General features: G+C 41.0%; 1 protein-coding gene across 1 annotated transcript; it reads left to right on the top strand.

The window, feature by feature from the left end:
• Nucleotides 1-1,201: 1,201 nt before the first annotated feature.
• Nucleotides 1,202-11,967, top strand: ctps1b (CTP synthase 1b). The gene is made up of 18 exons (XM_058054099.2): nt 1,202-1,376; nt 2,720-2,901; nt 2,999-3,169; nt 3,921-4,021; nt 4,433-4,549; nt 5,792-5,875; nt 5,982-6,062; nt 6,176-6,327; nt 6,806-6,938; nt 7,018-7,106; nt 7,339-7,433; nt 7,658-7,720; nt 7,807-7,850; nt 7,995-8,091; nt 8,178-8,233; nt 8,382-8,478; nt 11,027-11,171; nt 11,250-11,967. The coding sequence occupies exons 2-18, from the start codon at nt 2,727-2,729 to the stop codon at nt 11,326-11,328; spliced, it is 1,779 nt and encodes a 592-aa protein (XP_057910082.1). The 5' UTR covers nt 1,202-1,376; nt 2,720-2,726; the 3' UTR covers nt 11,329-11,967.
• Nucleotides 11,968-12,361: the final 394 nt, after the last annotated feature.

The raw sequence follows: 12,361 nt of genomic DNA, 5'->3' as shown, positions 1-12,361 counted from the left end.
TAGCTCTTCACGTAGGAGGTTAATGCGTGTGTCGGTGCTCACTTGTCATCTGTAATTGAAGGGAGCGACTTTTGAAAATGAGGTGGCGAGGATGAGGTCTTTAATTAGATCAAGACCACGGTGCAGGATTAGAAAAGTGGAGCAGCACTTACAAGCAAATGCATGAAAGGGAATGACACTCCTTAATGTCTCAATCTGTGTGCTTGGCACTGGTTGATTGTGTTTGGTGTTCTTTGACCACTGAGTTTACCTAGTGGAGCAGCAATACAAATACAAATGTCACAGTAACTGATGTTTCCTTTCCCCTTCCATGGTTTATTTGTGAATAACCTTACCCATGTTATGTTGTTGTTGGCTCAGCATCTCAGCAGCATTGTGGACGCCAAGCGCCATCTAGTGGTTAAAAGGTGACTAAACCAAAACATGTCATGGATACTTTGGTCATTTTATTTGAAATATGACAATAATGACGTTACATTGACGATAATAATTAACTTTGAAACACGTACAAGAAGACCACGCCCACAATTTAAGTCATACCGGGAAACTTTAATGCAAAGACAAAAATCCCCTGATCTGATTGGTGGATTTAGGGGAACCGGTGGCGTGTCAAATAAAGGATATAATAAAGGCTATGTTTGAATTCGGGGTCTGCATCCTACTAGGCCTGTAGCCTACCCGGTCTACGGAGGCCAGACTTTCGGAGGCTCCTCCTCCAGCCATGTGAATTCAGACTGTCTCGCTTTCCTCACACTTCCTGGTTGTGTCACGTGTTCTGTTGTTTACCCTGATGTCCCTACAGAATGACGAGTGAAGTAGTAACATAACTTGAATAACAGCCTTCGCGCAGCATGATGACGTCATTCAGCCTACAAATACGCAATTACATTTTTTTGTGATTTGCCTTTCAGATTATTAATCAATTCAATTCAGGAAATAATTTAGCAAAAGCGACCAGTCCTCTTGCCGGAAATTAGCTGTGATAGGCCCCGCGACCCTAGTGAGAATAAGTGGCATAGAAAATATATGAATGAGGACATGTTTATGTTTTTACTTTATTTTTCCCACCCAATGTTAACAAGGAAACAATTGTGTTTTTGTGGGAACAATGTTGTTATTGTATACTGTATACTGTTTGGCTTGCAATCTAATACCTACCTGTTGGGGGCAGCAGTGCCCTGAAAGCCATTTTACTCAGCCAAGAAAGCCAGACGAAGATAAAGCCGAACGGGGAAAATAATAGAATGTCAGGCTGTCCTACACGTGTTGAGGCAGTAACGATTGAGTGTAACAAGGACACTTCTCAGACAAGTAAACGGATTAAATAATCATCACCCGTCCATTGTCATACACCCCTGTGTCTCCGTGGTTATCGGGTAAGTTTACAAAGCGTTTAATTTCACTAGTCTTGATGGGTTAACGTTGCTGTTGTATGGCTCCATTAGCAAGCTAACACCAGTGCTGTTTGATAACTGTTAGAACCGCCACTTACTTTAAAATACCGTCTATTAAACCTTGTATTTTTAAGTCAAAAGCGACTCGACCCGGCGGGGATTTTCTGCCGAATTGAGAAAAACGGCTAAGCTAGGTCCAGCTCCCGCCATTTCACCGGTTTGGGTTTGAGCTCGAAATAGCACACTACGATATAATTATCCACTTAAGCAATGGCTGATTGTTGTTGTTATGAAGATGTTAACATGTGCTCAACTTTCAAGATATCTAGTATGTGCAGATTATTTGCTGATGTAAGCACCTGCTTTATTAGAAATAAGACAAAAGGTTGTTGCAGTTCCACACCACACAATAAACACTAACATTGTATTTGGGTTCAGAAAAAACTCTATCAAAAATAAAGTATTGTATTATTCATTGAGGTTTTTTTTCATTTAATTATGATAGAAAGGTCAGAGGCTGAAGTATAATGAGTGTCATCCTGCTGAAGAATTTGCCTTCTATTGTGATTTGAATGTGCATTTTTGATGCTTTAAGCTGTTGATGTTGCCATAAACTCTGCAGGTCTCTTACACATCCCTTTACTGGATGCAAACCCCCAAGCTATGACATTCACCCATCAAACATGACTTATTTTCTGGGTGCATGTTGGGTTCTTGCGGGTTCCAACATGGCTTTTGTAGTTTAATGAATGAGTCAACTGAAAAATCAAATACAATTTTCCCACTGTTCAGTCTTTCTGCAAGCTGTGGGCTTTGGGAAATGTGACGCATGATTGTTGAGGTGTCCTTAAATTTTTGCTGCCCATTACCTTCCAAAAGAAAAAGCAAATTGAGTAGCATGGAGGTCCTTTTCATACTTTGGCCTACACATCAATGTTCCTGATAGTGAAGAAGGTCACAATGTGCCAGGATTGGCCAGCCCTGTCAACAGACACTCTTTAAAAGGCACCCTGGCTTTAATGTTAATTTATTTTAATTGGTTTTCAAAGGAAAATATATTAACCGTATGTTATTTTCATATTTATTTTCGACTTTTCTCCAAGTATAATATGACCTTTCTGTCCTAAAACTCAATGGAAAAATACAAGGCTTTATATGGCTACAGTAAGCATTTTAGTGAAGTTATTTATTGTTCCAATGACGTGGATAAGTGACAAAACTTTGGTCAGGCATTGTACTGCGTTACACAGTATCTGCACCACACTGATTTCAAAGGGTGGGGTGAAATCTGCAAATAATTTCACTTTGATTGATTTTGTGTCCAGATTTCTTATGAACGCTATGAAATACATCCTCGTTACCGGCGGTGTCATTTCTGGCATTGGTAAGGGCATCATTGCCAGCAGCGTGGGGACCATCCTCAAGTCCTGCGGCCTTCATGTCACAGCCATCAAAATCGACCCGTATATCAATATTGACGCTGGCACCTTTTCACCATACGAACACGGTAAGCAGTCCTCACGTCACATTTTTGTCATGTATCAATCAACTCCATGTGTCAATGCATACAAACATATACGGTGTGTGTTTTTAATTCGGTGTAGGTGAGGTGTTTGTCCTCGATGATGGTGGAGAGGTGGACCTCGATTTGGGCAACTATGAGCGTTTCCTGGACATCCGTCTGACGAGAGACAACAACCTGACCACTGGCAAGATCTACCAGTCGGTCATCAACAAGGAGAGGAGGGGAGACTACTTGGGAAAGACGGTGCAAGGTTAGATCCATTTATATGGAGCTTCTTTATGGCACTTGGAAAAAGTTATTTAATTTCCTGTTGAATACAATGAACATATTACACACACCTATTTTTGTTATTATATTTGTAAAAACAAATTTACCTTTAGTTTTACAAGGCATTAAACAAATTTTTGTAGCTAGAGCATAGAAAACCTAGTTATGGCCATCTAAATATGGCTTTTAGTGTTATTAGAGCTCTCTAGACATTAACATCCCTATAGTCACATGTACACTTGTATTATCCAATATACTGGATCAGGCATAAGTTTAAATAAGTCATTTTTGTGACTTAAATAAGACTCATGCTCGTGTGTTGCTATAAATGTGTTCCCTCTGGTGGACAGGAAGCGACATCAGGGTTTCAGCTCCCCATGGGCTACAGCCTGTTGTTCAAGTCCAGTGATTGCGTCTACCAAACAGTACAGTAATATTACCGACAGCTAGTGACTAATGTATGTCAGCATTTTTGGAATGCTATATATTTGGATTTTAGATAATTTAACCATTTTTATGCTTGAAAAGGCTTAATTTAGACAAAAAAAATACATAACATTTGCTTTAATGTGCATTATGTTTTGACTAATAGGCCTTATTCAGCAATGAAACAGCATGATTTATTTATTTATGAGGTTTTATCATATTTAAATAGTAGACGCATAACTTGTAGTAGCTGTAACTTAAAATTCCATATTAATATACTAATCATGCATTTGACATTTTTCGCCCAGTGGTCCCTCACATCACAGATGCCATCCAGGAGTGGGTAATGAACCAAGCCAAGGTCTCTGTGGACGACGACGGCGTGGAGCCTCAAGTTTGTGTCATAGAGGTCAGTTTGGTTGGCTTCTGTTACCTTATTTGATAAGACAGGATTGTTGAGAATACAAATAGACGGTGCCGCATAGTAGAGGAACAGGATTGTGTTGCAAAGTAGGTTGCCTGAAGCGTTCATTCAAGCATGACAAGCTGCTGTACATCTGGGCGTGTCGGGGAGGGGGGGGGGGGGTAAGTTGGTTTGGGGGTGGAATTTCAATGTTGTTTAAAAGCATCACTGGTTGTTCCTCTCCAGTGAGTCTGCTGCAAACATTTATTAGCATGCCTGCAGCCACATGTTCATTATACACACTTTTTTTTAAAAAAGTACAAAGAACTTTTTGAAAGTAGTACTGTGTAATGTCTCGTTATTGTATTGCCGTGTTATGTCATGATTGCGTAAGGCTCACGTGTGTTGCTTCCACAGCTGGGGGGCACCGTGGGAGACATTGAGAGCATGCCCTTCATCGAGGCCTTCAGACAGTTTCAGTTCAAGGTGAAAAAGGAGAACTTCTGCAATATCCACGTCAGCCTCGTACCTCAGGTGAGCCCCCCATCTGTCGGCCTTCGGCGCTTGTCACATGATTTTTTTTTTTTACCTGGTTTAAAACCATTACAAAATAAAGCACCATTAATATTCAGTTTTTGCAAAAGAGTTGTATTTTAATTGTGTTTTTAAGATTTGGAAAATACACATAAATTGTTTAAGGTACATTAGAGGGATCTTAAATTTTCATAATGTAGGATTCCTTATTTATAAATGGAATATTGTCATTATTGGAACGACCAATCTTCAAAGATGAGAAATTAGATAATGGTGGATAAATGTGGATTAACAGTTGCATCTATTTTTATCTTACACTGATGCAACTTAACACAATGTCAAAACACTGATAAGCTCTCTAAAACTTCAACCATAACACCGTAATCGAGTGAGGGTTACGGCTCCAGCGTTGCAGCAGAGGCCCGGAGGCTAGCAAACAGGCTACCGTGTCTGCGGTGGAAGAAGTCGGAAAGGAATAAGCAGTAACTCAGTAATGTGGAGGCATTTTGAATCCAGAGCATAAAAAAATAATTGTCACCATCAAAACTTGGTACAAACTCAAACTATATTTGACTTTCATTCATTCATTTTCTACCGCTTTTTCCTCACAAGGGGGTGCTGGAGCCTATTCCAGCTGTCTTCTTCGGGCGAGAGGCGGGGTACACCCTGGACTGGTCACCAACCAATCACAGGGCACATATAGACAAACAACCATTCACACTCACATTCATACCTATGGACAATTTGGAGTCGCCAATTAACCTAGCATGTTTTTGGAATGTGGGAGGAAACCGGAGTACCCGGAGAAAACCCACACATGCACGGGGAGAACATGCAAACTCCACACAGAGATGGCCGAGGGTGGAATTGAACCCTGGTCTCCTAGCTGTGAGGTCTGCGCGCTAACCACTCGACCGCCGTGCCGCCCTTATATTTGACTTTTTCCATGTTTCTAAAAAAAGAAAAGAAAATGGCCCACTTTATTTTGTGCCTTTTGCATGCAACCTTTAAATTCTACAAAACATCCTATTCAACTTAAATATGTTAGAATATGAGTTTTTGGTCATATCGTCCAGCCCTAGTGAGGGTGCAATGTTCAAACGGCGATGTAGCGGGGGAGTGTATTTGTGTTTTACTGTAAGGGTCTTGGAAAAGCTGTAGTTTGAAAGTCTTACATGAATCCTGGAAACAAGATGTATGAATCCCAATTATATGTGCTTTAATTGCGTGTCTCGTCCTCAGCCCAACACTACAGGAGAGCAGAAGACTAAGCCAACCCAAAACAGCGTGAGGGAGCTGCGAGGTCTCGGCCTGTCTCCAGATTTGGTGAGTCTGAACACACACACACATACGGAGGCAGACAACATCAAACAGGAATTTTACTAATTCCCTCCGTTTTTCATCTTGTCATGTCGTCCTAATGTGTGTTTAGGTTATGTGCCGCTGTACTACACCGTTAGAAACTGCAGTCAAGGAGAAGATATCCATGTTTTGTCATGTGGAACCCACACAGGTGATTTACACCACTTTCATTTAGATTTAAAGAAAGTGTAGCATGTAAACTCTCCCCTTTGCTGAGAAGTCAAATTAATGTTCTATATGTGTGTGTGTGTGTGTTTTTTACAGGTGATTTGTGTCCACGACGTGTCTTCGGTTTACAGAGTGCCTCTGCTGTTGGAGGAACAAGGCGTCGTCAGCTACTTCTGCCAGAGGTTGAACCTTCCTGTTGAGATGAGGCCCAGGAGGATGCTCTCCAAGTGGAAGGAGATGGCTGATAGGTTGGGAGACTTATTACCATCGTTTATTTAATTATCTATTTTTGTAGGGGTAATATTCTGGAAATGTATAGTCAAATTGAGCTCTATGAATTAAAGTTATTAATGCAAGATTGTGGACGAGTGGTTAGCATGCAGGCCACACAGCTAGGAGACCTGAGTTCGATTACACCCTCGGCCATCACTGTGTGGAGTTTGCATGTTCTCCCTGTGCATGTGTGGGTTTTCTCCGGGTACTCCGGTTTTCTCCCACATTCCAAAAACATGCTAGGTTAATTGGCGACTCCAAATTGTCCATAGGTATGAATGTGAGTGTGAATGGTTGTTTGTCTATATGTGCCCTGTGATTGGCTGGTGACCAGTCCAGGGTGTACTCCGCCTCTCACTTGAAGACAGCTGGGATAGGCTCCAGCACCCCCGCTACCCCCAGTAGAAAATGAATGAATGAATGAATGTTCTGAACAATGTCCTCACTCGCCAGATCTGACCGTCTCCTGGAGCACGTTTCCATCGCCCTAGTGGGCAAGTACACAAAGCTGTCAGACTCGTACACCTCCGTCATCAAGGCCTTGGAGCACTCGTCCCTCGCCATCAGTCACAAGCTGGAGGTCAAGGTATTGAAAATGAGCCCTTTATCATCATTGATGTGTGCAGATTATTTTTTTGTAACCACCATAATTCCCACTTTTCCAGTACATAGACTCAGCTGACCTGGAGCCTGCGACTTTGCAGGATGAGCCGGTGAAATATCACGAGGCCTGGCAAAAACTCTGCAGCGCCAAGTGAGTCCATAAAAACACGCATGCAGCCTAGAAAGACCATGTTTGTTTGTTTGTCTGCCACACGGTGGCAGCAGAGAGCCATCAGCAAACCCAGCTGTAGTCACTAACACTATATCACTATATGATAAGTCTTTCTCCCAAGTCTATTTCTGATTTGGAATTTGCAGTGTTTTTGTTGTTTTTGTTTAAGAAATAAGCTACTCTATCATGTTAACTGAAATTTCCACCACAGTGGCGTGTTGGTGCCAGGGGGTTTCGGAGTGAGGGGCACGGAAGGCAAGATGCTGGCTATAAACTGGGCAAGAAAACAGAATAAGCCTTTCCTCGGTAAGAAAAGACTTGAAGTAGCTTTTCTGTAACATTTCTGACATCACAATAATTAATTTTAATTAATTATTTGTTTAAATGAATACCTCATACAGTATTAATTTTACTGAAATTGTACTGTTATTGGTCTGCATTTAAGCTTGATTTGATACCTATTAGTACACTAATACATAAGATTAGTGGTTCTAATGCAGCAAAAATGCTTTTGGTCTTGTTTCGGTTAGGTGTTTGTTTAGGCATGCAGCTGGCTGTGTGCGAGTTCGCCCGCAATGTTCTTGGCTGGGAAGGTGAGTCGTTGCTTCACATGTGATCCATCTTACTCATTGAGGCGTTTGGGAAGAAAATATCATTTGTTTTTATTTCTCTTTCTTAGATGCTAACTCGACAGAATTCAACCCAGAATCTACACATCCGGTGGTAGGTCGCCTTGGTTTTGTGGTTCATGATTGGATTAAAAGTAACCCCCCCCCCCAAAACAAACGTTCATTGTGCAGCGCCAACATCCCTGCTTAAACGGCACTTCTTCTGAGTTGTCTTTTTTTTTTTTTTAATTCTCTGCAGGTGATTGACATGCCAGAGCATAATCCAGGACAGATGGGTGGCACAATGAGACTGGGAAAGCGGCGGACCATCTTCAAATCCCAAACGAGTGTCCTGAGTATGTGCACACTTGGTTTTATTTGCTCTTCCACTACTACTAAGGCCGCTAAGATTTGGGATGATTTGATCTTGTTATTCTCCCAGGAAAACTCTACGGAGATGTGGACCATGTTGATGAGAGGCACCGGCACAGATTTGAGGTTAGAAGACCAGAGCCCTGCAAAGATAGATGTCCTTTTTAATCATCCAGATTGTAATCTTTTGGTCCTGATCTAATCTGTGGCGGTTATTGAAGGGTAAACTCTCGACTCTAAAAAGAGTGATTTGATCTTCTTCTCCTCGCTTCAGGTGAACCCAGAGCTAAAGCACCACTTTGAAGAGAAGGGTCTTCAGTTTGTTGGCCAGGATGTGGAGGGAGAGCGGATGGAGATCATTCAGCTGGACGGTTAGTTAAGCACAAGCAGGCCCCCCTCCCCCACTTCAGTGATAGAATCCATAATTCAGAATATAATTGTCATATATTGCATAGTTCCCCATCTACTGTTGTGTCCTCTGTCACTCACTACATGTGCACGTACGGTTTATGGCAGGGGTCTCAAACTCAATTTACTTGGGGGCCACTGGAGCTCGGGTCTGGGTGAGACTGGGCCGCATCAGGTTTAAAAAAAAAAAAAAAACGCATTTATTAAAAACAAAAAAATAAAAAAAACTTCGCTTTGGTTCCAATTTTCTACAAGAAAAGCTCTGATAAAACATTCCACTGTTCTCAAATATCTTACTTTTTATTTTTCTACACAAAATATGATGAAAAATAAATAAACCAATCAAGAATAAAGAAAATCAATCAGTAATAAATAAATAAATATAATAATAAAAACTTAAAGTTGGTGGGTAGACAAATAATTTTTTTTCTGATTAAAATGAACAAAGCATTATTAGAGCCCTGTAGACATGACAAAACACGACTATAGTCGCATTTATATTCTTTTTATTTTTATTTACGACACATGCTAACTCGCAAACGAGAGAGCTAGCGACCTAAACGGTAGCCTTCAAGTTATTTCCTTTCAACTTAAATAGCCAAAAACTTACCACTTCCACACGGATAGGGAGGATAACTATTAACAGTTATTTAACCTTTAACATGAACATTAATCAAACATAATCATTTTTTCTGGGTACATGATAGCATACAGCATCCATATCAAACTTGCGCGGGGCCGCACTAACATTAAACTTTCATATCAAGGCGGGGGCCTCAAACTAGTGTCATGCGGGCCACATTTGGCCCGCGGGCCGCGTGTTTGAGACCCCTGGTTTATGGTGTATGTCTGACATTTTTTCAACATTTACTCCGCCGATCAAAAGGCCTCAGTAAGCGTTGTCTTGTCAGGTGTACGGCTGTGCTGCACATCCACACTGGAACTGCGGCGTTCGGCTTACAAACTCCTGCCTTTGTGCCTTCATTCATATTCATGTCTGCTTGCTAACTGCTAGCACTCCACTACTGACACAAAGAGCTGAGGAGATGCTTATTGTGTTCATCCTATGTACTGTAGGGACAATGCACTCAGTGACGCCTTTTGTCATCCAGCCTGTGTACCACAGAGAGACTAACAGACGGCGCAGACGTGCATCCACTTATATATGCTGTTCTAGCTACGCAAACAAAACATACTCCGCTTTGTACGCCCTAAATTTGCTGAGCTTGCAATGTTCACGGTCCCTACAGCTAATGTCCAGACTTGTCTCATCCGTGTTGTGATTGGCCTGCACAGTCACGCTTAAGTGCTGTTATCAGATGAAGCTGTGAAAGTGAAAGCAAAAAAAAAAAATTCCCTCAAGGCCAGCAGAGGGGAAAAAAACAAAGCTAACAGCAGGTTGTTTTACCAGTTTTTCCCCATCATAAAAAATGTTTCTAGTCTTTTTGGGTCTTTATAAATTGGCAGTAGAACAAAGCAAAAACACAATTTTCACCAAAACATGGACAAAAGGAGCTTTTTCTGCAGAGAAACAAATCCAAGCCTAACAGTGATTGACATCCATATTTTTTTTGTTTTAGTGACACCTCAAACTTCTGAACAGTTGTTTACTTCTATGAAAGAGAAGCATTCAATATTAATAAATTGAATATTTTTGTTGTTAAAACGTAGATTATGACCTTCTAAATACAATTTCAGCATTATTAGAGCCCTCTCGACATTGAATAACACCCCTATAGCCACTGTTACACTTGTTATTTAGTATGGTAGACGTAATAATAGAAAATATGCCATATTAGACATAAATACAAGACCTGCATGTTGGCTTCATCAGAAAAAAAAATGTTTAGTCTTTTTGGGTCTTCATAAATTGGCAGCAGAACATCGTAAAATCACACGATTTTCACCAAAACACAGACAAAAGCCAACTAAGAGAAGCAAATCCAAGCTCAACGGTGATCGACGTCCATATTTTTTGTTTTAGTGACACCTCAAACATCTGAACAGTTCAATATTTCTAATTTAATTTAATAATTTAATTAATATATTGTATATTTTTGTAGTTAGAACATAGATTATGACCTTCTAAATACAATTTCAGCATTTTTAGAGCCCTCTTGACATTGAATAACACCCCTACAGTCACTTACACTTGTGTTATCCAATATGGTAGACGTAATAATAGAAAATAAGCCATAAATACGATGCCTGCATGTTGGCTTTTACAGCGTACTTCCTGGTGACTCATCAATGTAACATTACTGACCCCTAGTGACCAGTATAGAATACTACTCTATTGTTGCTGTCCCCATTTGCTTAAATATGCCTTTAAAAATCTACATATAATAGACAATATTCAGCCACAAAACCGCGATCATTAATGATGGAGTTTAATTTTACTTTTAAGAACATACCATGGAAACAAAAATCAATCTGCAGGCCTGCATGCCACTCCCCCCACACCCCCCCCCCAGGCCCCACATTGGACACGGTTGTTTCTCTACTTTTCAGATCATTGCTACTTCGTCGGCGTGCAGTATCATCCCGAGTTTACCTCCAGGCCCATCAAGCCTTCTCCGCCCTATTTTGGCCTCCTGCTGGCCTCCGTTGGGAAACTCCAGAGCTACCTGGCCAAGGGATGCCGCCTGTCTCCACGGTAACCACCACCAGGCTTTAACAATACAAGCCCCCTTAACCGTATGCAGTAGACATTAACGCCGGCTCTCTGTTGCAGGGACACGTACAGCGACCGCAGCGAGAGCAGCTCTCCTGAGGTAGACATCGCCGAGCTCAAGTTCCCTTCCTTGTCGTGAGGCTCGTGCTTCCTAAACGTCCTGAAACGGTGGGATAAGAATGTGCCGCTCGAAAAGGAGTTTTCAGACTAATGGGTAAAAAAATCTGTGGATTATTTATACTTTTTTCATATATTCTGCCTTTGGTGAATGTATACAATTCAAGGGATGTCTCTTAAGAGGGGAATTTGAACAGTTTTATCTCTGGGGGGTTCAAAGGCAACGAGACGGGGAACTTATTCCTTATTTAGCTTTAGTGGAACTTTATAACAAATGAATTATTTTTGCAAAAGTACCAGTGCAGGTTTGAAGAGTTCCTCTCGGAGTCTATGCAGTCATCCACGCTCCCTCCATGCAGTTTTAAGTATTTTATTGCGTACATGTCAACTCATTGCCGGGTCTGTTGGTTTTACACCGACATACTTTGTCCCCTTTACATAAATGTGCTTTTACGCTTGAAGGAAAGAAGTGTCTATTCCTCCGTGTCAAGTCATAGAAAACTTATGTGCAATTTGTTTGCATTATAATATACAGTAAATACTCAAGATCAGTCACATTTGCCTTGCTGGAATAAAACGGATGTTTCAGGTGTTTATTTGCATTGCATTAATTCATTTTACATGCCGCCTTTAAACAAAGTAGTTTTTGGGTTATAGACCATAGAACTTGGTATTTCTGACTAGCTTATTTAAAAAAAAATGTATTGAACCTTTGCTCGAGTGACTGCTGCAACATCATATGATCCTCCCTGGTGAACTTGTCCCTACTTTATTTAGAATTGGACACTTCATATGAATAAACCAACAATAATTGGTTTACAAGCTGTATCAAAAGTCCATAATTATTATTTATCCAAAATATGTTCAAGTGGCAGGCTGCACGGTGGTTGAGTGGTTAGCGCGCAGACCTCACAGCTAGGAGACCAGGGTTCAATTCCACCCTCGGAGTTTGCATGTTCTCCCCGTGCATGCGAGGGTTTTCTACAGTTTCCTCCCACATTCCAAAAACATGCTAGGCTAATTGGCGACTCCAAATTGTCCATAGGTATGAATGT

The sequence above is a fragment of the Doryrhamphus excisus genome, linkage group LG5 (assembly GCF_037039965.1).
Source record: "Doryrhamphus excisus strain RoL-2023G ecotype Guam linkage group LG5, RoL_Dexc_Guam_v1.1, whole genome shotgun sequence".
Classification (NCBI taxonomy): Eukaryota; Metazoa; Chordata; class Actinopteri; order Syngnathiformes; family Syngnathidae; genus Doryrhamphus; species Doryrhamphus excisus.
This window is presented reverse-complemented; position numbering and strand designations above follow the sequence as displayed.

Excerpts from the sequence above, each read along its gene's own strand:
- ctps1b (XM_058054099.2), top strand. The coding sequence starts at position 2,727 with ATGAACGCTATGAAATACATCCTCGTTACCGGCGGTGTCATTTCTGGC. Across the intron at positions 4,022-4,432 it reads CTCAAGTTTGTGTCATAGAG|CTGGGGGGCACCGTGGGAGA; the intron begins GTCAGTTTGGTT and ends TTGCTTCCACAG. Across the intron at positions 8,092-8,177 it reads ATCCCAAACGAGTGTCCTGA|GAAAACTCTACGGAGATGTG; the intron begins GTATGTGCACAC and ends TTATTCTCCCAG.